Source organism: Exophiala xenobiotica (assembly GCF_000835505.1).
Source record: "Exophiala xenobiotica strain CBS 118157 unplaced genomic scaffold supercont1.6, whole genome shotgun sequence".
Lineage (NCBI taxonomy): Eukaryota > Fungi > Ascomycota > Eurotiomycetes > Chaetothyriales > Herpotrichiellaceae > Exophiala > Exophiala xenobiotica.
Window position 1 is genome coordinate 2563867 of NW_013562489.1, and position 24931 is coordinate 2588797.

At 52.3% G+C, this 24931-nt stretch overlaps 9 protein-coding genes across 10 annotated transcripts; 5 read left to right on the forward strand and 4 right to left on the reverse strand.

Annotated features, from left to right (window-relative positions):
* Positions 1–1321: 1321 nt before the first annotated feature.
* Positions 1322–3539, forward strand: PV05_10234 (uncharacterized protein; the record flags this gene model as incomplete). Its single annotated transcript, XM_013456653.1, has 7 exons — positions 1322–1533; positions 1600–1896; positions 1981–2058; positions 2114–2248; positions 2296–2729; positions 2825–3039; positions 3087–3539. 7 exons carry the CDS (start codon positions 1322–1324, stop codon positions 3537–3539), a joined length of 1824 nt encoding a protein of 607 aa, XP_013312107.1.
* Positions 3540–3762: 223 nt separating this feature from the next.
* Positions 3763–5373, forward strand: PV05_10235 (uncharacterized protein). The gene has a single exon (XM_013456654.1). It carries the CDS (start codon positions 3994–3996, stop codon positions 4639–4641), a length of 648 nt encoding a protein of 215 aa, XP_013312108.1. The 5' UTR covers positions 3763–3993; the 3' UTR covers positions 4642–5373.
* PV05_10236 (eukaryotic translation initiation factor 3 subunit F) lies at positions 4860–6390 on the reverse strand. Its single transcript, XM_013456655.1, has 2 exons — positions 6168–6390; positions 4860–6121 (listed from the first exon to the last, which is right to left on the reverse strand). Exons 1-2 carry the CDS (start codon positions 6270–6272, stop codon positions 5198–5200), a joined length of 1029 nt encoding a protein of 342 aa, XP_013312109.1. The 5' UTR covers positions 6273–6390; the 3' UTR covers positions 4860–5197.
* Positions 6391–6563: 173 nt separating this feature from the next.
* PV05_10237 (uncharacterized protein) lies at positions 6564–8974 on the forward strand. The gene is made up of 3 exons (XM_013456656.1): positions 6564–6905; positions 6984–7069; positions 7119–8974. Exons 1-3 carry the CDS (start codon positions 6672–6674, stop codon positions 8833–8835), a joined length of 2037 nt encoding a protein of 678 aa, XP_013312110.1. The 5' UTR covers positions 6564–6671; the 3' UTR covers positions 8836–8974.
* A 259-nt stretch (positions 8975–9233) lies between these two features.
* Positions 9234–11609, reverse strand: PV05_10238. Of its 2 annotated transcripts, XM_013456658.1 has the most exons (4): positions 11162–11609; positions 10220–10630; positions 9805–10165; positions 9234–9752 (listed from the first exon to the last, which is right to left on the reverse strand). In XM_013456658.1, exons 1-4 carry the CDS (start codon positions 11403–11405, stop codon positions 9446–9448), a joined length of 1323 nt encoding a protein of 440 aa, XP_013312112.1. In that variant the 5' UTR covers positions 11406–11609; the 3' UTR covers positions 9234–9445. The 2 variants fall into 2 exon arrangements, with proteins under 2 accessions (XP_013312112.1, XP_013312111.1); XM_013456657.1 differs by having other exon boundaries at positions 10220–11609.
* A 173-nt stretch (positions 11610–11782) lies between these two features.
* On the forward strand, positions 11783–12556 carry PV05_10239 (uncharacterized protein). The gene has a single exon (XM_013456659.1). The coding sequence runs from the start codon at positions 11901–11903 to the stop codon at positions 12393–12395; it is 495 nt and encodes a 164-aa protein (XP_013312113.1). The 5' UTR covers positions 11783–11900; the 3' UTR covers positions 12396–12556.
* PV05_10240 (uncharacterized protein) lies at positions 12402–14257 on the reverse strand. The gene is made up of 2 exons (XM_013456660.1): positions 13144–14257; positions 12402–13087 (listed from the first exon to the last, which is right to left on the reverse strand). Exons 1-2 carry the CDS (start codon positions 13429–13431, stop codon positions 12833–12835), a joined length of 543 nt encoding a protein of 180 aa, XP_013312114.1. The 5' UTR covers positions 13432–14257; the 3' UTR covers positions 12402–12832.
* Positions 14258–14361: 104 nt separating this feature from the next.
* Positions 14362–16246, forward strand: PV05_10241 (uncharacterized protein). Its single transcript, XM_013456661.1, has 2 exons — positions 14362–14674; positions 14730–16246. Exon 2 carries the CDS (start codon positions 14878–14880, stop codon positions 15820–15822), a length of 945 nt encoding a protein of 314 aa, XP_013312115.1. The 5' UTR covers positions 14362–14674; positions 14730–14877; the 3' UTR covers positions 15823–16246.
* Positions 15969–19127, reverse strand: PV05_10242 (uncharacterized protein). The gene is made up of 3 exons (XM_013456662.1): positions 18914–19127; positions 18812–18864; positions 15969–18758 (listed from the first exon to the last, which is right to left on the reverse strand). Exons 1-3 carry the CDS (start codon positions 18963–18965, stop codon positions 16581–16583), a joined length of 2283 nt encoding a protein of 760 aa, XP_013312116.1. The 5' UTR covers positions 18966–19127; the 3' UTR covers positions 15969–16580.
* Positions 19128–24931: the final 5804 nt, after the last annotated feature.

A 24931-nucleotide genomic window follows, 5' to 3' on the forward strand; every position in this document is an offset into this window, starting at 1 on the left:
TCGAAGTGGGTCCGATGAGATGTTCGCTCGCAAATCTTGTGGTTGCGGCAATAGTACATTTACTCAAACATTCGATCGCCTAATTTGTCGCATTCAACACAAACACACGGTCACTTTCGCAGTGTATCATGATCCTGCGCGGGCAAGGAACGCCACCAACACCATGCATTGGATATTCGCCCAATGAGGAGCAGACAGCATTTCAATGAGCCACCAGGATCGAGCACTTCCAGATGTATTAGTGTGGTTCCTAAGGGGTAGTTACAGGAGGGAAGCTGGGGCGCTGAAAGGGGGCGTGGGGCCGGTGGGGAAGGGAGAAACTTACAGCCATGACCACACAGAAGATACTAACGTACGGGGATAACCGTTCACCGATTCGTGCACATTTCCAGAATATTCCCATAACACTGTGCGTGGGTTTAGAAGCGGACCAAGTGGATGATGTATGGGCTGGCGAAAGGGGGAGTTTTGGGGGGGTTGGGCCAAGGTCAAGGGTGGAAGGAGAGCTCACCCGTCCTTGTTCCGATCCAGAACGCTCGGGAACATCACGTGCACGTATGCAGATGTGCAGATAATCAGGAGGATGACGAGGAGGAGTGACTGGAAGTTGAAGATTGCCGTCTAGAGAACGCGAATGGTCGAGGTAAGCATTTGCTCCACAACCCTACGGTAGGGATAGGATCCTGCCATAGAGACTGGAAAGCAGATGGGTACTGTACCATAATGAATGACTTTCTCCGCAGCGACCTGGTGGCGATAGACAGTGAGTTTTTGTGACTTTGCGGTGTTGCCTCGATGGTAGAAGAGCATAAGCAGCGTTATGGTGATTTCTTGTCGTCGTGAAGAGATGTTGAAACATACATGCTTCAAGACGAGGCGAAGTTTGACATCTGGCCTCGTTCCTGCTTGGCACACATGCTGCTTTATCGATCACGTGAAACGGCTAGTGAGCCTCTAAAGCGACAAGAGCTGAAGGGACAATAACCTTCGAGTCTGACGCCATGTTTTGCTTATTAAGATCACGTGTGGTCTCAAACCCCTTGACCCTTCCTGCATTCGGGGTAATCCTTTCGCTCTTTATCTCGTCAGACATTCACAGGATCCAACTATCGCTTCCCTCTCGTCCGAGGCTATCGCCGTTGAGGGCCGATGTCAGCGAGCTGAAGACGCCAGGTATAGTTTTCGGAAATACATTGTTGTTTAACATTGTCAACATCTTGCAACAATTTACGGAGGAAGTCTCCGCTGCCCAGCTGGGGAGAACAGAAGGTGCTTCCATGCTAACGTTACTTCTTGATTCGTGATCTTGCAGTCCCGCACGATGGGCGAGGAGGCTCAATTCCCGATACCTCCGTACATTGATAGGATAATTGAATTTGATGATGGCAAATCCTATGAGTTGTTGCAGCCTCTGACAACCTTTCGACACTGCCATGACGGGACACCGCCAGAGGCTCGAATGGTCTTCATTTGCAGACTGAGAGAGCAAGCCGATGCGGGTACACAGGAATACGTGGTGAAGGTCAAAATCAGGTCTGCCCCTCGTCTTGCTGTTCCTGGCAGATAGTTCCGGACTGTCACACTGACGGCAACGGCCAGAGTCCCGGCCCGAGGACAAGATGACGATAGCGAAGCTCCAGAAGCCGAATCAAGCACAACTACAAGAGCTGAGTTGAAAGCCTTGATGAAGTTTAGAGAGGCCAAAACCACCTACGCGCCACTCTTTGTGAACTATAAGAAGGCCGTGCAAGGGTCTAGCGGGCCTCTTCCAGGCGGCTATATGACGTTCACGGTCATGACCAAGATGCCTGGTGATTCGCTGCATAACTTGTACTTTTGGGGCATGTCCGAAGAGGAAAGAGAGGAGATTGTGCAGGAGTTTTTGGTTGCTTTAAGGTGAGACCTTGTCAATTGACAGTCCTGTTTTCATGTGAAGCTCTCGTCAGGACATCCCGCTCGACTGACGTCCCCTTGCAACAGGTCGATATACACCCTCGGCATAGAACCGGTGGACTGTGCGTTGCGGAACGTGCTATGGGAACGAGAGACGAGAAGATGGTAAATCTGTGCTTGTTGAACCATGCCAGCTACTTACTAAGATGTCCTTCCTCAGTACTATAATAGATTTCGAGCTTTGGAGAGAAACAGATGGTTCGATAGACGATGAGACGAAAGAGCTCCAGAGATGGGCTCTTGCTCGAAAACCTACAGCGAAGAATTGGTGGGAGGCTTGGAATGCGCAATGGAGGTAGGGACATGGTCAGACACACCATGCACAATTGATTCTTGGCCAAGAAGCGCCCCTGATAAAGATGCCGCTCGAATATCGCTGTTGTTATTGTCTCTGTGGCTTAGGAAGACAGTCGACTCTATTGTGAATAGTTCATCGCAATCGCACATTTGGGCGCAGTCTTCGTCAAAGTTTTGCCAGAGCGGGTCTTACCAGCGGTTTTGTGACTCGAGACTCGGTTTTGTTGAGTCAACGCAAGCGAGACTGCGCATCGAGTCGGCTACAACTTGTTTAAGGATCCACGCCCTGATCATTACCCCTAGCAAATCTGGCGGTTGCCGGCGTGCCCTTTTCGTATCGTTGCGTGTGTTTGCCTTCCTTCATATATACGCGGCGACGTCTTCGCTCGTCATTCTGCAGTACGTGGCCGGGACGGACATCACAGATAACATGATCGAGCAGGCCGCAGAATTGTTCTCACGATTCTATGGCGTCTGGGGTCCGCTGGCCAACCAACACCTGCGATCATTTGCTAAACAAGCTGACAAGGAGCACGATATAGTCCATAAGCGACCCTTTCCTAACACTCTCCAGGTCGCCGTGTCCGTATGAGTGCGGCCCACCTACGCCGGCAGATCCTCCCAGATCATGGTGACCACTTTTACGTGAGAGCAATGGTGGGAAACGAGCTCGTGGGCAATGTGTTTGCAACACGATATGACAGCGACGAGTCATCCGCTTCAAAAGTCTGCTGGATTACACAGCTCTGCGTGGATCCTCGGTATAGGCGGCAAGGATTGGCTACTACAGTAGGTCTAAAACCCGAATGTCAGGCGGCAATATTGATTCGAGCTAGATGATTCGACTGAATCTTCAGAATTGTGGGCGCAACGAGGACACATGGCTGGGGATTTTGAGCTCACAACCCGCCGCTATCCTGGCTACTTTGAGAGCTTGTAGTAGCGGACCTGAGACAGATCCAGGTATAACAGCCCGGAGGGCGGAGGGGATCATGCAAAGCTGTCCAGTCAGTTATGTCAGGCATGCCAAATTGCGAGGAAGTTGCTTTGAGGAGGGCGCCCCAGAGGGAGTGGTTAGCTGCGCTGATACCAGTTTTTGGGTCGACCATGGGGAGCCTATGGGAGTTCTTCAATCTTTCAAAGCTCGTAATCTGCGATGGGCATTTGGAGACCTCCCGGAAGGCCACGAGTTCCTCGCCTTGCTCGACATATCAGTCACGCCTTGTACCATGCGACTCGAGCCTTCAGATATGGACGACGTCGTGGGCAAACCAGGTGTGAGCAGCTGATCGCCACCGAGACGAGGGCAGACTGTTTAGCTGTCATGGCTGTGCGGTCTCTGATGGAATTGAAGCTTAGAATTGTCGATAAGAATTGTTTTGAGATCAAGAGTGGTAGATTACGAGTTTCGTCCCTATCGGCAATGTCATCCGGCTAGTGCAGCCACAGCCTTGACATCCTGCACCAGCCTTGTCTGAACGCGGAGTGACTTCACTACCTGAAATAAGTACCATTCTGACTTCGCATCCTACTAATCGCTACCCTCACCTAGACCTGACTGCATCGACCACACACGCAATCTGACTGTCCTCAGCAATCGAAATGAGTTGCTAGAGTTGATATCACCTCCCCACCAAAGGAACCCATCGACGACCCATCTTCCACGACAAAGTCACCATCTCAACCCTGCTTTAATCCTCCACCACCCCCATCTCCTCCGCCTCCTCCACGATCACCATCCAAATGGAGCCACGCGCCCGTGCTGGCAGGCACAAATCGAACCTGAACTTCGGCCCCGAACTCTCCGCCCTTCTCTACGCTTACGGCGCACCCACACATCCCGACATCGTCTCGCCCCTCGGGCCATCATCCCAGTCCTACCTCTCTTCTCTTCCTACACCCAACACAACCCACCCACCCACACCGTTTGGCCAACCCTTCCCCGAGACCCTGCGCGTCCTCGACGAGATCCTAACGGACTTCATAATCGAGACATGCCACAACGCCGTCAGCGTCGCGACATACTCCGGCCGCGCGAAACTCAAGCTTTCGGACTTCGAGTTCGTCCTGCGCAAGGATAGCATCAAGCTCGGCCGTGTGCAGGAGATGTTCAAGAAGAAACGCGACATTGATAACAAGAAGAAACTGTTCGACACCAACGAGGGCCGCGAGGGCCAGAAACTCGGTGTCGGGGATCTGATGAATCTGGGTGAGGTCGTGGGTGAGGAGGGCACAGGGAAGGGGAAAGGACGAGGGCGCGGGCGGAGGAAGAAGAGAGATCGCGAAGAGGTCGAGGCAGATGCTGCCGACCTGGGAAAGGGAGGAGATGTCAATGGCGAAGACGATGCGGATGAGAGGACGAGTAAGAGGGCTAAGAGTGACGTCGGTTGAACAGAGGCAGAAGATGGACGTTCGATGGCGATTGGCGACTATGGAAAATCTTTGCTCATGGCAGACGCAGCGATCACTATGTCTACCGCTGCAACCACTGAACGTCAGCCGCTTGCGGAAACATCAAACACCAGGCGAAGGAGACATTGAGTCACCGGCATGGACCACCTTGGCAGACGCTTTCGAAAGCGAACTTCAGTATGCGCACACTGAACTGGCGCTTATGACAGTCGTGATCGATTCTTCGGCATAGGGATATGCCCTTTATCTATGGCAGCACACCCTGTCTAGAGCATCATGCTCGTCAAGTGTTTTACGGCGGCGCACCAGACCTTCCTTCAGCGATAGTCCTGTTGCTGCGCCGGCAATATCGTTCAGTCACACCTCGACCAAGTCGAATACACTTTTGACAACTCCGGACGCCTTTTCTCCTGGCTTCTGCTCGGTCAGGCGCAGCAATCAAAAGCAGCCATGAGCCAGACATATGCAATCATGCTTCATACCTTCCGAGATGGAAGGTTCAGATATCAAGCATAATACCCCTTAATCCTCTACTTCACATGTTCGACACTGACAAGCTCTCTGCCCGGTTCTGTCTCGTCTGACCTCCCTGTCTATTCTGTCTTTGGCCCTTGTCCGCCGTGCCAGCCTCACCGCCACCCATGGTCAACTGTGCCGTTGCTAGCCGGTTGGACAAATCCATTTGTGTGCGGATCATGTTGGCAAGGTAGGACACCGTCAACACGTCTTGGATGTGGTTGTTGAAGTCTTTCTCGATATCCGCAGGTTCGACCTTCGGCGCCAGCGCAAGGGTGTTGAGCAGAAATTGTCCCAGGGCGGTCGATGGCTCCTCCTCCTCTTCAATCACATTCTCCACATACTTGGCGACCCGATCCAACATGCCCACCGTGTCCTCCAACGCGCGTTCCAGGTTTTCAATGTCTGTCAAAACTGTCGCCGTCCTTGTTTCTGAATCTTTGGCCAATGCGAGCGCCTCAACACCAGCGTGATCAGGCTCGGTGTAGTTGACTGCGTATGGCACGGGAATGAATGCGGCAGAATCGGCGGCTCTCTCTGGGCTGACGCCAACAGCCGAGGAAATATACGTTCGTACTTCCACATCTTGACCGGGCTGACTCGAGACTGTGATGTGAACTGCAGGATATGGGAATGTGCCTTCTCCTTGGCTGCTGTAGTGGTTTTGGATCAAAGCTGAAAATGTGTTCAACTCAGAACTCGTGGCATACCAGCCAACCAAGACCTCCTTAGGATTTGCTCGTAGATGTAATGCTAGCATGGCTTTTTGATATTCCATATCGACTTCGACCTGATCTGTCGTCTCGGTGTGGCTGACTGCGAATGAAGAGTGTACAACGACTTGGGATTCGTCTGCATCCGATCGAGTTCCGAGAAGGGTGCCAATGACTCTTTGTTGGTCTGGCGGTCGGCGAGTACAATGGTCGAGGATCGAGAAGAGAGCCTGAAATTGTCAGCCTGATGCAGTGGCGGATAGCGCAATTACTCACCTGTGGTTGTATCACGACTCGAAGAGGAGCCGTTGTTGGTTGTGCGCCAACGGCAGCAGGACCCAGCGGCCTGGAGAGATGCAGGAAAGAGTCTTCGTCAGCCATACTGGGCAATAAATCGAGATACTTAGGGGCTAAGATGAATTGAGAATGAATCCTCTGTCGTTCGTTGTAAGAGCAACAAACAAGTGGTGAACCAGAACTGCGATGGGCCACTTTCTCGAGCGGGCCAGCCTTGTGGACTGCGAAATTTCCAGTGTGGGCTTTCGGTTGTGGTTGTGGTTGCAGCGGCAAGAAAAGTGGCAGCACGTGACTTAGATCTAATCTAATCTAAAATCCGATGAGTGGCCATTGATCCCGATCTTGCCGCCTTTTGTTATGACGAAGTATTCGTACCTTCAAACCAACGGTCAAACTGTCCAACCTACATTCATTCTTTTTCTTATCTCATCCTTATAGATCCGCCACATAACCTAGATCATTTCTTCTTCACGCCTTGGGACCATGAGCGCGAATGGATTGCTTCGCAAAGACCAACTCGAACGCAGTCTTCATGACGAGAAGAAATTGATTGAGGAGGGCATCTTGAAAGAAGATAACCCCCTCGACTTTAGCGAGAACTTTCAGAAATTATGCGGTGCTTGCAGAAGAGGCGACCTCAAGGTCTGCCAGGAGATGATTCAGGAGGGGACGAACATAAATGCCAAAGATCAATACGATTACACCCCTCTTATTCTGGTAAGTCTTTGTTTTGGGGGTCGATATCGCCACTCAACCGTCCTTAGCACTCACGAGCAATTGCTGACATATGGACAGGCCAGCCTGTGCGGCCACTATGAAGTTGTGCAGCTGCTACTAGAGTCAGGGGCACTTTGTGAGCGTGATACGTTTCAGGGTGAGAGGTATTGTTCATCCCCTTTTGTCCAACACCACCACACTAACGTAATCAAGATGTTTATACAACGCCTTAAATGACCGCATACGAAACCTCCTTTTATCATACGACTACTCCAAATCAACAGACCCGTTACAGCCGCTAGCATCACATTTAATATCGCTGTTAACCAGGGAGCAACCGAAAACGTCAGACCTTACCGTGGCCACCTCCACCGAGACCTTCAACCTTCATAAATTCGTTCTCTCAGCACGGTCGCCTTATTTCAGGAGCAAGCTCTCCTCCGCACCAGACACCACAACATGGAAGTTACCGCCCACAATTCCACCTCAGTCCTTCGGCATCGCCCTGAAGCATCTATACCTCGGCGAGATGCCACGGGACCTTGGCGGCGGCCCAGGCACTGGCTTCACCGATTCAGAAATCCTCGCTGGCGTTGACAGGATTAGCAAGCATCTGGAGATCCAGAGCTTGTCCCAGCTCATCCTCGACAGCAACGACCGCCGCCTTGCTCGCCAACGCCGTCAAGACGAGATGGAGAAGGGCCGTGACCAACTCGAATTCTGGTTCCGCGAAAACGTGCTCAAACATGCCATTGAAATAGACACGTCCCACTCCAACAACATCAAGTGGGACCGCGACAATGGTATCTTCGCCGACGTCCTCCTGCGCGCAGACGAGGATGAAGAAACTCCCGATGAGTCGCCAGACAACCTAGTCCAGCGCACGCGCACGTCCTCCACAAACGCGCTCGGCATCCCTCTTGAATCATCTACCAGACTGTCTCGCTCCCCATCACCATCTTCTAACCCTCGTCCGCCCCGCCGCTCGAAAATATACCCCTGCCACAAAGCCATGCTCATCCGCTCCGAGTTCTTCATGACCATGTTCGACTCACCCTTCCGCGAGGCCCAGCGCACGCCACACCTGCAAATCGTGCCGATCGACTGCTCCCCCAAGGTTCTCGAGATTATCCTGACATTCTTATACACCGAGCGCGCGGATTTCGGCCTGGACATCGCAGTGGACGTCCTCTTCGCCGCGGACATGCTGTTCCTCGAGAAAGTCAAAGCCAAAGCTGCCCTTGTCATTTCTACGTTGGGCAACGGCACAGCGACCGCCATTGTTCCAGAGTCCGGGCCTACACGCGAAGACGAGGACATTGACATCTACGAGATCCTGCGCGCTGCATGGCTCACGCGCGTTCAGCGTCTCGAGGAGTTCGCGGCGCGGTACATCGCGTACAGACTGGAGAGTTATATCGACGACCCGGAGTTCGCGGAACTCGTAAAGGAGTCCGCCAGCCGGATCAGTGCGAGACAAGAGACGGACTCGATTGAATTGCTTGACGACATTAGATATTACCTATCCGAAAGATTTAGATTACGGTTCGAAGACTCGGGCCTCGAAGACGTCATGGACGAGGAGCAGCCCATGGCGGAAGCGCTGTCAAACAGCAATCAACCGTCGGATCGTGTCGTCGCGGAGACAGACGCCGGTAAGACGGCGGTGCCCATCCCCTTGCCTCACTGGGGTTCAGAGAATGTGCCGGAGGAAAGGGAGCCAAAGAGGCAGGTCCCAGAGGACGAAGGCGTGGATATGACAACGCCCGAGAACATGGAAGTCTCGGCGGAAGCCTTGCTGCAGTCCGGTGCTGTCCGAACGCTCGACGGAGAATTAGCTGGTGATGAATTCGCTGCCGATGCGGTCAATTACCAGATTCTATTGGGCAAGATCGACTCGCTCTTGGAGAAATTGAAGCTGGATGCCTAATCAACCTCCTCCTGACCACTGGACCTTTGGATTGGCGCGAGGTTTTGGATCGGCTAGAGAGAAAGTAGGTTGCTTTGCGTCAGAGACTCTGAAAGGCGGATATGCATAGCGAATAGATTGAGTGTATCTAGATGCAGCCAAATAAAAATTTGACGCATTTGTTGTAGGTGATCCATTCTGCCCTTTTTGTCACTCATCTCGCTCGGGTTTCGAGCTTCAGTGGATGTCTAAAGTACCAACGAGTACACGTGGAGACACTTTCACGGTCATGGCCCGATGGAGGCTCTTCCTGACAAAGGGTTGCAGTGGCAGCCGACCAGGTGCAGACTAACGATAAAACTAATCGAGTTGTAACGGCATATGATTTCAGGGTGGGAGGAACAAGTCATGGGCATGAATAATCTAGAAGCGTCATTTTGATTCAGAAAGCACTGACTAAGACTGAACACATTGATAGTTATGCAAGCTTTTGTCCGTCGAGTGTTCAACGTTAAAAGGCTCCCTTTCTCAATTTCCCTTGCTTTCCACCTTTCAACCTAGCCTAGTACCACCAGTATTGTCACACAGTTGAGGAAAGTTTCTTGGAAACAGAGGGTCGACTTTTCACAACTTAAGAAGCCATGTAGGTGCTTGAATCAACACCACCCTCAGGATATGGAGGAACCTTCGCCTGAAAGCGCTCCTCGATCTGCTGCAACACCTCTTCATCCTTTTCACTGGCGACGAATGAGATACTGAGACCCTTGGTACCAAAACGACCAGCACGACCAACACGGTGGAGATATGAGTCAGCGTCGAGCGGCAAGTCGTAGTTGATGGCCAGATTTATGCGCTCAATATCGATACCACGTCCGAAAACGTCGGTGGCGACGCAGATACGCTTGTTGAACTCCTTGAACTCCTTGTACCGCTTGATACTGGGTTACTGTCAGTGGATGACACAAAAATACAGCTCAATGAACGACTTACCGCTCCTCTTGGCTGACTCCCGAGTGCACTGCAATACTTGGGAAATTGCATTCGCGAAGCAACTTGTCGAGTTCGGTGGCCCGAATGGTGCTCTTGACGAAGATGATGACTTGGTTAAATTCAAGATTATCGAGGAGATCATTGAGCTTTCGGTTCTTCTCGCCTTCGCTGAGTCGGATTGAGTATTGTTGCAGACCGTGCAGGGTAAGTTTGGTCTCATCGTCGACAAAGACCTCGAGAGGATGCCTCATGAACTTTCTGCAAATGGGGCGGATCTCCTTAGGTAGAGTGGCGCTGAACATCATGACTTGTTTCTCGGTTGGAGTCGATCGGAAGATCTCCTGGACGTCACGACGCATATCTAATGGAAATGGTTAGTGAATGCTCAATCGGCCGATGGAACGGTATATCATACCAATTTGCTCCAGCATCTTGTCGCATTCATCGAGAACAAAGCACTTGACGCTTCGCAAAGATAGGACCTTGTCACGGACCAGTGCGTTCAATCGACCAGGAGTGCCGACAATGATGTTGGGGAACGTCTCTTTGTTCTTGAGGAGCTCGATATCCTTCTGAATAGGTGTACCGCCGTAAAAGACAGCGGTCTTCACATCTGGCAGATATTTGCTGAATCGTGCATATTCGTTCTTGATCTGGTAGGCCAATTCTCGAGTATGACACATGACCAGGACGGAACATTCTCCAGGGACTGGCTCAAGCTGGTGCAATGTCGTCAAGACAAAGACCGCAGTCTTACCAAGACCAGACTTGGCTTGGCACAAAATGTCGGTGCTGAGAAGAGCTTGCGGAATACACTTTTGTTGGACTGCAGTAATCGGGGATGTTAGACTTGTTCGGCCAATGAATTTGTAAGACGACGAAACAGCATGGCAGGTCGGTCCATCCATCTCCTTGATCGTAGCATAGTATAGGCCGTGTTCCTCCTCTTTAGGAAATCAAAGCCGGTTCTTTTGCAACTACCAGCAGCCCCACCTCAGAGACGCTGTGCCACTCGAATGTTACCTCGAAGGCGCAATATCGGCCAGAACATGCGCACCGATATTGACAGCATTCTCAGCATGTCAATCCGATCGCAGAAGCGAAGCCATAGACCCTCACTGCTCTCGCAGTCGGGTGTAGGATCGCGTTTGCTGGCATAGCATCAAGATGAACCCGAAGGTGACCGAAAGGATCCTTGCTTGTCATTTTCCGCCCGCAGCATCGGATACCGTATGAGACAACTTTGCAAACGCGTATATCTTTCTTGAATTTATGCTTTCTTGATCTTGGAGATGGACGGACTCTCGCAGCAGGAAGAACGTGGAGGGATATTTGCTTGCAAGAATGAATGACTAACCCTCCGAAGGATGTTCGAAACCGCAGTCGGTGATGGCTCGGAGCAATTCGCCCTTGAGCAGGAAATCTCTGAAACCTGTTGAATGGATGCCGACATAACTGCCTTTGCCCTTGTCTCCTGTCTTTCCACCAGTAACGGTCAGGTCGCCTTTCTTTGCGGCTCCATTGGTCGCGCCGGCGGCTGGGGCTTCGGTGGCTTGGAGCTCCTCGTCGGAATAATCGATGAGATCTTCTTCAGCAGACATTGTGGATGAATAGTAAGGGGGAGGTGATTGCTTAGGTGAGGCGCAAAAGCTGTGAGGTGATGGGATCTGAAGGTACTTCGAAAGGGTGAGATCAACTTTGAAAGACCCGAAGTCGGCGACAGAACCAGCGAAGGTCTGCGATGTGATCAGTTTGAGTGAATAGATGAACGCGGAAGAAAAGAGATGACAGTGATGCCTGCGAACAGTTGTTGTGAATGAAAAGGCGAATGTTTGCGGCAGGGGGGGCGATTTCGAAAGTCTCACGTGATAATACTAGCTTAAAAGCGTCTAGTGCGTTATGGTCTTGGCAACAGCCTCGTGACGCAGCCTGTCAGACTTGAAAGGTTTCGCGAGTGAAGATACCTCAGGTTTCATTAGAGAAGAATGCAATACATATCCATCAGGATTAAGCTAGAGTCTTGATTCAGATCACAATTTGCAGAGTCGCCGGCACCCAAGACTCAGCCGGAATGCCCCTACATCACAACCACTACCATGGGCAAAGCAAAATCTTCAAAGAGCGATGGCTCTAATGTACCCCAGAAACATCTACATTCAAGACTATCCTTCCTGCATCAGGCTGCAACATTGCTCGCCAACGCAAATTCCAAGGCCACATCTGCCGAGACCGATGGCGACCCTATTGCGGAAGCACTAAGTGTGCCAATGAGGAATGCCCAAGGTTTCCTAGAATCGACCAGGCTCTTAACGCATCTTCGGGGCGTGTCTCGAAAATCGCAAATTCGCCTCGCTCCTAAGATGAAGCACACATTGTGCAAAGGCTGCGAATGTCTTCTCATCGCCGGCAGGACAAGCAGCGGAATGACCGTCAATCCGAGCAAGAACGGTAACAAACCTTGGGCGGAAACGTTCGAGGTGCGATGCAACAGATGTGGAACCGTCAAGCGTTTTCCGGTCGGAGCGAAGCGCCAGGGACACAGAGCAGTCGAGGGTTCAGACCAGCGAGGAGAAAATGAGTACCAATTATAAGATGATTCTGCCGTTCAGGCGTAACTACATCAAATCTCAGCTTGTCCTCGCCCAAGGTGTCTGTTTTGCGGCGTGAGCCACGACACTTCTAGCACTTGTTCGCCAACAGATAACCAAAGCTCGTCATACGAGCCCGGCTACAAATTCATGTTTGATCATTATACCACTTTCAACGCCAAATGTCCAGTTTTGCATGCCTTGACCTGAAACAACAACTTGCGGGAAATACTCGTACAATCATCAGACGTAATCTCATGAATCAATGACCAGCCGTGAGGCTTCCATCTCTGTTTTCGCCGGGAAATAGACTTGTAAAACAAACTTGTAGCGTCGGGCCGGGTATCGTGGGGCAAGCACGAGAGTCGGCTTGCATAATGATGCGGAGAGATGGGTCGGTAGAGTTGTATATGTGTAGTCTGTCGTACTCGGACAGACCATCAGCGTCGTGGGCGAGTCCCAGAGCTGTGGCCACTGGGGCGGCTGCGATCGAGCCGATCATTCAAGACATCGACGTTGTTTCTTAATTGTTTGACTTTGTCTCTTACTCGCTTGATTTTCTCAAACTCCTGCTCGAGGGCGTCGATCTCGGCTAGGATTCGGCGCATTCTTTGTATCTCCGAGTCGGCATCTCGCACCATGTTACCTGCTCTGTCTCTCGAAGCCGAGACTGATTGTTCTGTAGCATCCTCCAGCTATAGGCAAGTCAGTGCATGCTAGGCGGGCAAAAAGCTGCGTTGGGTAGCCGCACCTGTTCAATGCGGCGTTGAATTGTCCGCAGCACATTGTCGAGGTGCAAGTAGAGATTTTGCAGACTGTGCGGATCCAGCACAATTCTTCCCGGCACACTTTGACTGCTGGCCGCGCTGGCCGCACGGGAACTGGGCTGGGATTGTCTGCTAGTGCCTCGGCCTCGATCGGCCATTCCGCCACCTTGATGACTCCTTTGAGCCAGAACCTGTGTGTGATGTCGAAGGAGATGAAGTTCAGATTGAGTTAAACCCAAAGCCGACTCAGATACCGACTGAGGCGCGGACATGGACGTCCCAATCGGACAGGGAGTTGAGTTCTGGCCAATCTATGGGTAGAGCAGGTGGCTTTGGACAGGTACCCGTCGTGACCAGACACAACATAGCAGTTCTGCGAGCTGATAGGTGTGGGAGAAGCCGTCAAGAGTCGTGCAAGAGACACCAGACAGCGATCTGGCTGTGAGATAAGGCAGTGCGGATGAGCCTGGTCATTGTAGCTTGACGTATCAACGGCCGTGATTAGCAACAACAGCAGCGCCTCAGTTTTGCGAAGCGCTCAGAAACGTTTCTTTCTCAGACAGGGCGCCTGCTCGTGTGTCTTCTTTCCCCGTTTTCTTGCAGCACCTGTGGATCGGACTGTGAGCAAGCGGAATCGGAAAGTAGCCTCAAGCCAGAAAGGGTAGGACGACCAGCGGCGCAGGAGTCAGGACAAAAGCGAAGAGGGTGTCCTCCGAACGGAAGCGATGGCGGCAGCGGGGACCAAGGTGGTCGAGGACTGTTTCATCGCCTGCGACAATGACAAGACAGAGGAAATTGAGAGACCCAGTCCAGGCGGCAGGATACAGGAGAAACCGAAGATGAAATTGGCAGCGCGGCTGCAGTAGTGGTAGTGTGTAAAAGGTCAAGAGTCAAAGAGGTCAGTCGCAGCCCTCGTCCTTCGTCCCTGGCTATTCCCTCGACACCCTAGCCTGGTGATTCTAGAGGATGGGAAAGTGCGGGCAGAACGTGACGGAGAGCCAGGGTTTGAAGAATGTACTATTGGCTGCGTTGGTTGCGGTGAGTGGTGAGTGGTGGGTGGTGGATGGTGAATGGTAGCTTTTCGTGGGGGGCATCAGGAGTTAGAGAGCGAGTAGGAGGACATGGAGGCGCATGCGAGAGCAAAGAAGGTGTGCTTCAGCTATCCATCACAGCTGCTCTTTTCCTTTCTCTCTACTGCTATCCACCGTTAAACTGCACTTCTGGACTCAAATATTTGCCGGCAAGCACTTGGTCAGGCACATCGCAACTCGGCCCAGCGATCAATGCATGCTTAAGGCACCCCAGAACTGCAGTACAAGCATCACTAAAGATTCTCTTCTGGGCTGGAATTCGTTCATGTCTGCTCGCTGAGCCGTTCATGCAGGAGTGGCTTCCATTTGACATTCGCACACAAAACACAGGCTGCAGGTTCAACTGCAGCGCTACTGCATCTCTGCCCTCACCCTGCAGCCGCCATCCTCGGCCACCACTTTGCGGTTCGTCTTTTGCTAACCGGTGAGACCCAAGAATTCATGGTTCCTGGGGTCCAGTGATCTCATTGACTGGACAGTCGTGGGGACGCCTACACCGGGCACCAACCGCTCCCATCCAGGCTACTTGGGCTTGATTGACATCTGACCCTTGGGGCTGCAGGCTCAAAATAGGCTTGCCCATCAATTTCCTCCATTCCACCACTTTTTCGCGGCGGGTTCCACGCAATGGCAAGAGACAAAGAGCGTTCGATCAATCCTGCGCAACAGCAGCGAAAGCTAGAAAAGGCCAGACAGTTGAACAAGAGTCGGGCTGAATTACAGGCGAGGCGGAACGAGAAACTGGCAAAGCGTAACCCCGACCGGCTTCAGAGACAAATCGATGATCTGAAAGCCCTTGAGGCCACCGGAGAAATCAAGCCTCGCGAAAAGGCCATCCTCCAAGACCTAGAACGAGACCTCAAAGCTGTACGCAAAGCAAGAGAAGCCCTCGGCGACAAGGCACCACGGTTTGGAGGACACGAACGAAGAAGGGAAGGCGAAGGCAGCAACGTACTAGGCAAAAGACGGCATGATGGTGAACGAAAACATTTTCAGTCTCGCCGAGACTCTTCGGGCAGTGACACCGACGAGTCCGTCCGACGGATACCCATGCCAGAAGACACTCCCCCGCCTATTCCCCGAGAATTCAGGCGTAATTTCAAAAGAGAGGAGGCATCAAACACCAGTCTACCCCCGAAACCTGCGCCAGTCGTCAAGACAACCTACGAGAGCGCTCCACAAATACGAGACCTGAAGAAGGAAGCAGTGAACCGGTTCGTACCGGACGTGGTGCGTAAGAAACAACAAGCTGCCAAAGGAGGACCTACAGGGCGTCTCCTTGAGCCCGAGGAAATGGATCGGCTTGAGGCCGAGGGCTATCTGCGGACAGATCGTGAGAGACGGCAACCAGAAAGCCAAGCTCCGCAAGATGACGAGAACGCAGAGAAAATGGCGGAGGAAGAGGCGCGCTTTCTTCGCGAGTTAGAGATGCACGATGCTGCTGCGCAAGACAACGAGAACACAGCCCCAGCAATGAACACCCAGGTCAGTAACCAAGCAGAGGCAAGTGCCCAGCTGCAAAGACCGAGCAGACATGTCGAGATCGAGGAAGTCGAGGACGAGGACGCTTGAATTGGGGATCGTGATGAAAAACGAACGCAAGACGGCTGCTCGCGTCTGTTTAGACGGCACGCAACCAAGTAGAGGACGTACGGCTTTGACAACTTGGCCAGAAGCGACGGCTGCTATGGGTAAGCAGTGCTACTCTCCTTTTCACCCTTGCCACCATAAAATGCGAAAACGTCTTACCACCTACGTAGCTGCTGAGCCTGGTGAGTAAACGCGAGAGATGTCGGTGCTGGCTCCAGGAGCTAATGTTCATTTTCTGATCTTTGTCGTCTCGTGACTGGGCTGGCTTAATGTACACATCACATCATCTTCCCCCAGCTCAAGTCCAATCTGGTAAACCCAACACAGCCGCCTCATGGGCTGTCCAGTTCCAGGCCTTTTATCCAGAGCGCCTACCAAGGTCCTCGCACACAATGCTGAATAAACAAAAGGAAATTCATCCACTGCTTCCAAAAAGCTCCGTGCGTCAATCAACTGCCTTTTCCTGCGCACGCAATGCTCGCTCGAAGTGCTTCCAAGCTCTGAGAACAAGATCTAATGAGATCTTCCTATAGGCCCAAGACGAAGAAAAGATTGTTGTAGAAGAGTCGTTTTTGTAGGCGCGGCCCCGGGCCTTCATTGAGGTTGCCCAGACACACCACCCAGCCAAAGCCCGCCACTTGGCTCCAGACTGGCTCCGTCCGGCCAAGTGTCGCATCATGCACGGTTTCATTGTTTCATGGTATCATGCTCTGTATTCTGTTCTCTCACAGAGTTGTGGCTCATCGTATCAGTCGAACGTTCCTTGTGTCGCGCTTCAGAAATGGACTTGGCATCTCGTCCACCTCAGGATCCCATACTGGTGGAATATCAGGAAGATCCTTATCCATCAGCTTTCGGTCCGGTCCAGTCTTCGCTTCCGAGTAGAGATTAACGCCCAACTCGGCGCTCATCGGTCGACCACCAGCTCGAGCTTGAGCAAGTTCGACGAGAGTACGTCCACCTACGCTGCCAGGCACAGCTGATTGCTTGCCGGCAGCAAGCTTGCTCACAAGTCTGCCTCCGGTTGTCGCCGCACGCCTCAGAGGGCTGGTGCTCCCATTCTCTCCCGCGACTTGTTCTCTCAAATCCGTGCGACTGGGGATTTTGCTGAGGCGTCGGTTGGGGCTTGCAGCTTTGACTCCTGCGGGTCTGCTATCGTTGTCACTGGCGGTTCTACCCGCTGGCTTGTTCGACGACGCAATGCCGGCTCTCACCTGGGCTGCTGCACCGCTGGAAGGAAAGAGTGTGGGCTTGCTCGCCAAGTTTTGCACAACTGCCGTAGTATGGTGTCTCACCAGAGCTGGCTTGTTCCTCGAGCGCATGGGTGCCGGATTCTTGAAGGGGTCGGTGCTCGCCACAGTCGCCTTAGGTCGTGTTGGGCTGGGCAGTTCTGGAAAAGCGTCGTCATCGGAGTTATCCTCGAGATCATGGTTTTCCTCGTCATCAGAGAAATGAGCCAGCTGCGGCTCCCATTTAGCTTTCTGTCGTGCTGCCTCCGCGAAAATGTTCCTAGCACTTGCGGCGGTCACTGTAGAGTTAGCTGTAAGCTGAGCAGCAGCTGTTCTTCGTGGTGACAGTGCAAGACCGGAGATGGACATTGGTGATGGTTCAGACATGTGAACATCAGCTGGAGAGTCCAAGTTGGTTTTGGATCTGGCAAAAGGAGTCCTGGCCTTCTTTGGAGGTGCTGCCTGGATTGTAGAGACGTTCGGAGAGTTGAGAGAGAGGTCGGATAAATCGGTGAGGTCGGTGGTAGATGGGAAATCCTCTTCGCCGGAAGTGTTGACCGACGAGGTAGGGTTGAGGTTCTCCTTGTTGTAGCCCGGAGGATTGTGAATTTCTCTCAGTGCCCTTGCGCCCATGGTGTGGTTTTGCCTTGCTAAGGTCTGCGAGACACGCGCTTCCACTTCGCTGTCGAACTGCTTTCGCAGACTCTCCAGCTCGATCTGTATCTGACGCTCAATCTCTAATCGTGCTTTGACCTCCCACTCGCGGCGGAGCTGGTCGCCAATGTCGGCCCTCATTGCTGCTCTGTCAGCTTCGAGGGCCGATAATCTCTCCTCTGCCTGCCTAAGCTTCTGCTCAGCAACCTCTTCCCTAGTCTTCAGAGCTTTTCCGATGTTGACCATCTCCTGTTGCCGTCTGGCTATCCACACGTAGGGTACAGTCAATAGTGAAACCGTATCAGGTCGGTGCACGGGGTTGGTCTTCAGGCAGTTTGCAATGACGTTCGCAAGGTCTTTCGAGTAGATAGATGGTATAGGCTTGAAATCCCCTTTCCGAATTCGTTGTACCAGTTGCAGGTGCGAGTTTGCATTGAATGGAGGTTCCTTGGTGCAGAGTTCATACATGATGCATCCTAAGGACCAAATGTCCGAGTGCAGGGTGTATCTCTCGGCGGCACAGATCTCTGGGGACATATAGAAGGGCGTGCCAACGTAAGTGGAAGCAAAGTCGTGCGACTGCATCAACTTTGACAAGCCGAAATCTCCGAGCTTCACAGACTGGTCTTCTCCCAAGAAAATGTTTTCGGGTTTGAGATCTCGATGAAGAATCATCTTCCCTCCGACTGGAGGTCGGGTTTTCTGCCGTGAAAGGTCGCTGCCGGGCTCGGGTGGATCGACGCCATAGTGACAGCGGTAGAGGGCAGTAACGATTTGACTGAACATCCTCCAAACAAACTCTTCTTTGGCGTATTCATTCTTTCTCTTGAGCTCTTTTATGACCGACCCAAGGTCGCCGCCGCCGCAGTATTCCATATACAAGTACAGTTCTTGTGTTTGCTTGAGATGTTCGCGGTGGAAGTAGCCGACAATGTTAGGATGTTTGAGCGACGAGAGGATAGAGAATTCAGCGTGTAGTTGATCGCGCTCTTTCTGGGACATCTTCAGGTAGTTGATCTCTTTGCGGCATAGGATCTATGGCATATCAGTGATCTTGTCCCACGGACGAAAGGCTTCCAGAAGCATACATGGCCATCTTGTTTCCGACGGACTTTTCGAATGATCCCGAAGGCACCTCGTCCTGCGATTGTCAGTGAGGGAAGTCTCAAAGAAGAGTGCACGCCAATTACCGATGATCTCTTTGACTTCATACTTGTCGGTGTCGGTAAGTTCGAGCGCCATCTTGATTGTCTTCAGGAGGCCCGACGAAGTTGGAGAGGAAGGCGCGGTCGACTCTCAGCTACTGCGTTCACGGCAGCATTATCTGAATGCAAGAAAGTATGGCCTCAAAGATTAGCAGTGTGCAACAGAAAGCTTTGTCAAGAGTCCTGCAGTTAGTCTATCAGATAGTATTGTCATGACGAGGCCTGAACATCGAGAATGCATCTCGTGGGCGGAGAGGAACATTTGTTGACTAGCGTTGCGACAGCAACAGCCATGCCACGTGATTTCATTCACGGCCTTTCGGCAGGGCTGGTGGTGCATAGTAAGCTATTGTCCTGGTGGTGAGAGAGACAACATTGTCATCATGAAAGGCCCTTTGCCGTGTATGATGAGAGTAGAGGTCATGCACGCCTTCATTGTGCGATACCTTACCTAGGTCCCTGAGGTAAAGATATTGGCTGGTTCTGGCTGGAACAAGGCTGCGATCACGTGGTTCAGCCTCACACGGCCACGAGGAGCCAGCTGTTCCAAGACTGATGAAGCAATGTTAAGAGAATGGAAAATCCAGTGATACTATCGTGTGCACACATGTCCATGGATGATGTTATCCCTGAAGAGAACAGTTACCTGAGTCCATGTGATGATCGCCTCATATCGCAGGAGCGCAACATCACGCCTTGGCACGGCGTCCTGTGGCCCAGCGAGTGTCCTCTACCAGTATGATCAGCAGCACCAGTGCATGCACTGTCGACGACGATCCACGGCAATCCCGTTGCCTTTCCCCTGCTCTATGTATGAGGTACGAATGGCTTTCAAGGACGATAACTTATTCTGATTGACTGGGTAAGTCATGAAGTCATGCCCAGCCTTGGAAAAGACATGTGGGCATGGTGCTTTTTAGCTTGACCACAACAAGACAGTGCATGTTAAAAAGATGACCATCTTGCTGGAGGCTGCGTCTCAATTTCCCCGCCAAAGAAACCCGATGCACCCGCAATCCTCCAATTTTCTACAAGCATGTCTACAGCAGTTTGACTCAAGAGCTCCAGGGATCACCAGCGATTCAGGGACAACAGGTCCGAATCCATCGTCTCTGTTGATGGGTCCCAATCTTTTTTGGGAAGGGACGGCATGGTGGCTAGTAGTGACAAGGGGTGTACATATCGTCCTGCATGGCAGGTCCTTCTGACCGTAAATTGCCAAACCACATGAAGGTTCTAGCCTGAAGTCGGGCTGCTGTCTCGCTATGCGATATGCTTGGTAGACGAGGTTCGACCCTGCTGGAGTAAGTGATGCTTGTAGGGTAGTGTCCTGGTAAGCAGAAGGCAGCTGGGGCGGGTCACACTTGGAGGAGCCCGGGCAAAGTTTTGGTTGATTGGCGGAATTAAGTACTCTGTACTCCGTACGGCGTCAGTCTTTTTCGTGGGAGAGAAGAAAACGGGGATCCAGCATGATTTGCAGGTCTTCTGCACAGAGGCTGCAATTCTCACATAATGGCGCTTCTAGACCCAGCTAGCCAAACGCAGCGTTGCATTTAAACGACAATCGTTGCTCATCTCCAAATATAACCAGAGGACAAGCCCATGGGTGTCTTAAAATGTACGTCAAAAATGGCTGGGGAGTTGCAGGAAGATGCCGAGGGGCTTTGTTCAGCCGGCTACTTCGAACTAGCCCAAGCGGGAGTCCCCATCAAGCTGCCTGAAGGCTGAATGGCAGCACTCGGCTTTGCAGGGTCCAAGGCCTTTGCACTTTAGTGAGAAGACTGCTTAGTGATGAGTCGACTCAAGTCCTTCTACGGAGTAAGAGCAGTAGGAAAGTGGTATTAAGATTGCGGTTGCTAAGACCAGAGGCCGCACGGGAGTTGCGTCCGATCGTGTGGGCACCGAGCAGCCAATCTGCTGAGCACGTCCGGAGTACATGGTATACAAGTCGTGACGTTTTTGAAAGACACCTGCACTGGAATTTTCCAGCACCCATATGGAGCTCAGGAAATCGCCGCTACAACAAACAAGCCACGTTACTCGGCCAGGCAAGTCGAGGAGCAGAATGTCAACCCGGCTTGGATTTGCGCCATGACTGCAATCACCGATCCGGGTCACCCTTCCTGAACCGGCGAGACCTAAGAGGGCTGCTGTTGCAGGAGGTCTGCAGCCTAAAGCCGACTGCTTCCTGAGATGTTAAACGAGAAACTGCTGGCAGGGGCAGTCCTTGAAAGAAAGTGTTGACAGGATGGAGTACGGAGTAGGAAGAAAAGAGATAGGAATGGTTGGGTAAATTAGTGGCATCAGTTGGTGTCCTGCTGTGCATTCGGCCAGGACTAAGAAATCGGGCTGTCCAGGGGCAACGGGATTTGCAGGGATGGCTGCCACGTGGAAGGAGCTTTGGCGGGGGTAACTCGTAGATCCGACCGACGCCTCGGAAAGATTTGACACACAGCAACCCAGGCCTGGTGTGCCAAAGATACCCGACTACTTCCGTAGCACAGCGTCGTGGGCGTCGCACAAAAAGTATCGCGCAGTGCCTAAAGCGACGCTTGCCGGGGATGCACGGGCTTTGTCGATTAACCGAGGGTCTGTGCCAGTGAGAGCAGATGGAAAAGGGAAGGAAGACCACGAGGTCGTTAGGCGAATACGAGTGCTGTCAATGGTGTTGCGCAGCATCGTTGCTGCGAATCAGAGTATTGAAACGGTGCAGAGTCGATCCGTCAAGTGATATCGACTTCCGAAAATTGACGACTCTTGCTGGAGACGCCGTCGACATGGAACTCCAGCCATGTCCATGTTCGACTGCCTCGTAACCGTTTCGAACATTACAGTAGCGTGCGTGAGCTTCCGTAGCCCACCCACCAAGAGAAAGTCATCCCTTCTGGGCCAGGGCCAGGGCAAGTTGCTTCGATGGCTTGATTGCATCGGGTGCCAAGTGGTAGCCAGCCATGAGCAGCGCCGACGTCGCTGGTGGTCAAGGGACTAATGTGCATTGCTGCGTACAGTACTGAAAGCAAGACACCCGAAGATTGAACTGCATTCAGCGGCTTCTTTCTAGAAGGATCATAACAGTGCAGCCAACCTTCCCGAACAGAGAAAAGAATGGCAGTACGAGTACTCCGTAGCGTAGTCCATCGAGGAGGCTAAGAAGAGCCATGCAGGGATCATGGCCAGCTCAAACTTCGAACCGAAAAAGCTGAAACTCTATCCCTGGAGATCTTGCACATCACAATTTTGATTGCGAATCACCCTTTCTGGCGCTTTGACCGTCACCCACTCAGAACAGCAGAAAATTTCCCGCAAATAGAACACAAACCGTAAGGGATACCTCAGACATGACTTACTGTAGCCACCTGTCAATATTGAGGAGGCGCACCGTTGCTAGTCGAATCAATATGCTCGGGATAACTCGGTATTTGCCTTCATAGAGCTTGATGACAAGAAGCAACATCCTTTCTGAACAAAAGCAACATCTCCGTTGATGCGTGCGTCCGAGTCCAAACCCTGCAAGGCTCACGCATATCCGGCATGGAATAATAATGCAGGAAACCAAAGCTGAAAGAATCGCGGCCACGAGGAACCAGGATCGACTGCGCTTTCATCAAAGTGGCTAGGCCGAATAACCAGAGATGGGGGTATTCCAAAAAGGTGACCTTTTTCCACGTGGCCTTCGCATGACGGGTGAGGCTAGAGAACACGAAGCACACCTTACATGGGACTCCGTGACGAACTACACACTAGTAGGGGCGGAGGACTTTCCATTTCGAAGTGGCCCGAGGCTGTCAGTTTGAAGCGGTGTGACTGACCACCGGGTAAGGTAGTGACGAGTAGCTGGTACATGCAGCCAGCGATTGGTAGCATGCACCTAGAAAATGTCAGTCTCGTGGTGGCTTAACACATCGACCTTCCGGAGGTAGTGAACCTCACCCTCGGGTCGAGGAAGTGTCCTGCAGTCACGCCCGATGTTGAAACTCAGCAACGATTCGGCCCTGCCATGCCGTAGTTCCCACCTCTGGTTTCTGCCAGTTGCCGCCGGTGAGATCAATAATGGCTCACGGGTTGGAAAAGTTCAGTGACAGTGTGCCGGCTAGCTGCTAGAAAGGTTGGCCGGCTGCAGTAGCTTGAGAACGCTGCTTTGGAAGAATTATTGGTGGCTTGTCCCAGTATCCTACATGAGGCGCGTGGCCATGCCCGTGCTTGAAAGCTCACGAAGCTCTACCAAAAATGGGTGGGCTTGAACCAAAGTCACTACCGTCGCAGTTCTGCGGTGGGAAATCTGTAATTGCAACCTGGGACTATCGGGCCTCGCACGTTGTTGTCATTATTGCCGGGCTTTTCTCAAGTAAGGATAGTTCGGACCGTGTCCGAAGACTTCAAACATTCGTTTTGTCGCCGGAGCGAACAAGGCGAGCCTTCTCATCTCGCTTCATGAGCGTAGCAAGCCCAGGATCAGCAAAAGGATGTCATGGACCTCCCTCGTTGAGGTATGGGGAGGTAAATCGGCAAGGATTGTTGGCGGCCTGAGTGTGGAAGGTCAGCAGTCAGCCGTCACATGGGAAATCACGAGGGACACGAGGGAGCAGCCTTCACGGACGATCAAACGCACCATGTGCAACACGATCGACGCGCGTGGCTGCAGACCGGGGGAGCTTGACGACAAAATACGACCCTAAGCTGGGGGCTCTTTTGGGTTGATCGTTTTAGCAGGGGCATGTTGGTCGGCCAAGGTTTGAGGGAACGCTACTCCATAAGAGATTCGGAGGATGGTCATTTCATCTTCGATGGTGCCCATTGACTGCATGACAGGCCGTTGAAAAGACTTTGTGTCCCTCTCTGGTAATAGGAATGATGTAAAGGACGGCACGGGAGTAACGCGTCAAAATGAATGTGGTGTTGCTGATTGGGAGCAGCCGGACGCCCTCCGAAGGGAAGTGGTGGCCGAGCTGGAGACAGATCTCTGATGATGTGCTTCCTTTTTGACGGTCAAGCGAGGTTCAGGGCCAGGGGCATGGCGTGCGCATAATCTCCGACGTACTCTCATTGGAGTATTGGACAGGGCAGGGTTAAGCGAGCCTGATCGCTCCTTTCTTAGGGGCTTGGTGAGGGTGATTATTGGGGCTCTCTTGATCCGAGCTCTCAAGTTCGCTAAGAGAGTCTCCATGATCTTTGTTTGACTCTCAAGGTGAAAGGAGTCGACTGCGAGAAGACACCCCTGCGCAAGGTGGAGTGATTCAGCGTGAGACCGTGACAGGACAGGGTTTCCTGGGTGAAGAGGAAATAATGCAAACAAGAATCATACGAGTACCGTGTACCAGGTAGTGTGTACTCGTAGTGAGAAGGTCGAGATCGGGCTTCTTCTTCGGTCGCTCCGGGCGCATATAGGCGCCATCATGCGCTGATCTGGATAATTGGATTGGCTGTGACAGGCTCCTACGGGCGCAGATCTTCCCTCATCATCGTCCGCCCGCGAAGCATCTCTACCACAATAAGCACTTTTCGCGGCCTTTTGTAGAACAGTGGCCCTCGACGCACTTGGGTACGAGTACATAGTAGTGTTATCATCGTTATTTTTCAATCGAGAACTCCATGGATCACGACCAAGTCTCGCAACAGGGGTGAGATGCCCTAGCGTGGCATTCTCAAGCCATTGGCTATTCAGCAGCAAATCATCTAACTGAATCGAGCCCTTGGTGGTTCTGTTCTGCTCTGATCCCGGATTGACCTTGGCGGCTTCTTGTTGCGCATTATTACGGAGCACTTGGTGGACTTAACCGGGGTCCATTCCCACTGTGCTGGAGTCAGAGGAGTCTTCTCAGTGCCCAAGTGGAGGCAGAAGGTGCCCAGCGACCCCAATAATCTTCAACAAAAAGCGATTGCCGCACTGATCGCTGTTCGTGCTTCGGCAGTCCGGGTGGGTTCGACTTACTAGTCCTCAGCTAGTGTAGGAAGCCATTTCAGCTTCACAGCGGTCTGTCGCCATCAATTGATTGCTGAGTTGGC

Bases quoted from the DNA above. Each gene is read 5' to 3' on its own strand.
- PV05_10235 (XM_013456654.1), top strand. From the start codon at position 3,994: ATGGAGCCACGCGCCCGTGCTGGCAGGCACAAATCGAACCTGAACTTC.
- PV05_10239 (XM_013456659.1), top strand. From the start codon at position 11,901: ATGGGCAAAGCAAAATCTTCAAAGAGCGATGGCTCTAATGTACCCCAG.
- PV05_10237 (XM_013456656.1), top strand. From the start codon at position 6,672: ATGAGCGCGAATGGATTGCTTCGCAAAGACCAACTCGAACGCAGTCTT. The intron at 6,906-6,983 runs GTAAGTCTTTGT...ACATATGGACAG, and splicing joins ATTACACCCCTCTTATTCTG to GCCAGCCTGTGCGGCCACTA. The intron at 7,070-7,118 runs GTATTGTTCATC...AACGTAATCAAG, and splicing joins GATACGTTTCAGGGTGAGAG to ATGTTTATACAACGCCTTAA.
- PV05_10238 (XM_013456658.1), bottom strand. From the start codon at position 11,405: ATGTCTGCTGAAGAAGATCTCATCGATTATTCCGACGAGGAGCTCCAA. The intron at 10,631-11,161 runs GTTAGTCATTCA...CGATTACTGCAG, and splicing joins TTTCGAACATCCTTCGGAGG to TCCAACAAAAGTGTATTCCG. The intron at 9,753-9,804 runs GTAAGTCGTTCA...ACAGTAACCCAG, and splicing joins GGAGTCAGCCAAGAGGAGCG to TATCAAGCGGTACAAGGAGT.
- PV05_10241 (XM_013456661.1), top strand. From the start codon at position 14,878: ATGGCAAGAGACAAAGAGCGTTCGATCAATCCTGCGCAACAGCAGCGA.
- PV05_10240 (XM_013456660.1), bottom strand. From the start codon at position 13,431: ATGTCCGCGCCTCAGTCGGTATCTGAGTCGGCTTTGGGTTTAACTCAA. The intron at 13,088-13,143 runs GTGCGGCTACCC...ACTTGCCTATAG, and splicing joins TTCAACGCCGCATTGAACAG to CTGGAGGATGCTACAGAACA.
- PV05_10242 (XM_013456662.1), bottom strand. From the start codon at position 18,965: ATGGCGCTCGAACTTACCGACACCGACAAGTATGAAGTCAAAGAGATC. The intron at 18,865-18,913 runs GTAATTGGCGTG...TGACAATCGCAG, and splicing joins TGAAGTCAAAGAGATCATCG to GACGAGGTGCCTTCGGGATC. The intron at 18,759-18,811 runs GTATGCTTCTGG...GATATGCCATAG, and splicing joins GTCGGAAACAAGATGGCCAT to ATCCTATGCCGCAAAGAGAT.
- PV05_10236 (XM_013456655.1), bottom strand. From the start codon at position 6,272: ATGGCTGACGAAGACTCTTTCCTGCATCTCTCCAGGCCGCTGGGTCCT. The intron at 6,122-6,167 runs GTGAGTAATTGC...TGACAATTTCAG, and splicing joins GAGTCGTGATACAACCACAG to GCTCTCTTCTCGATCCTCGA.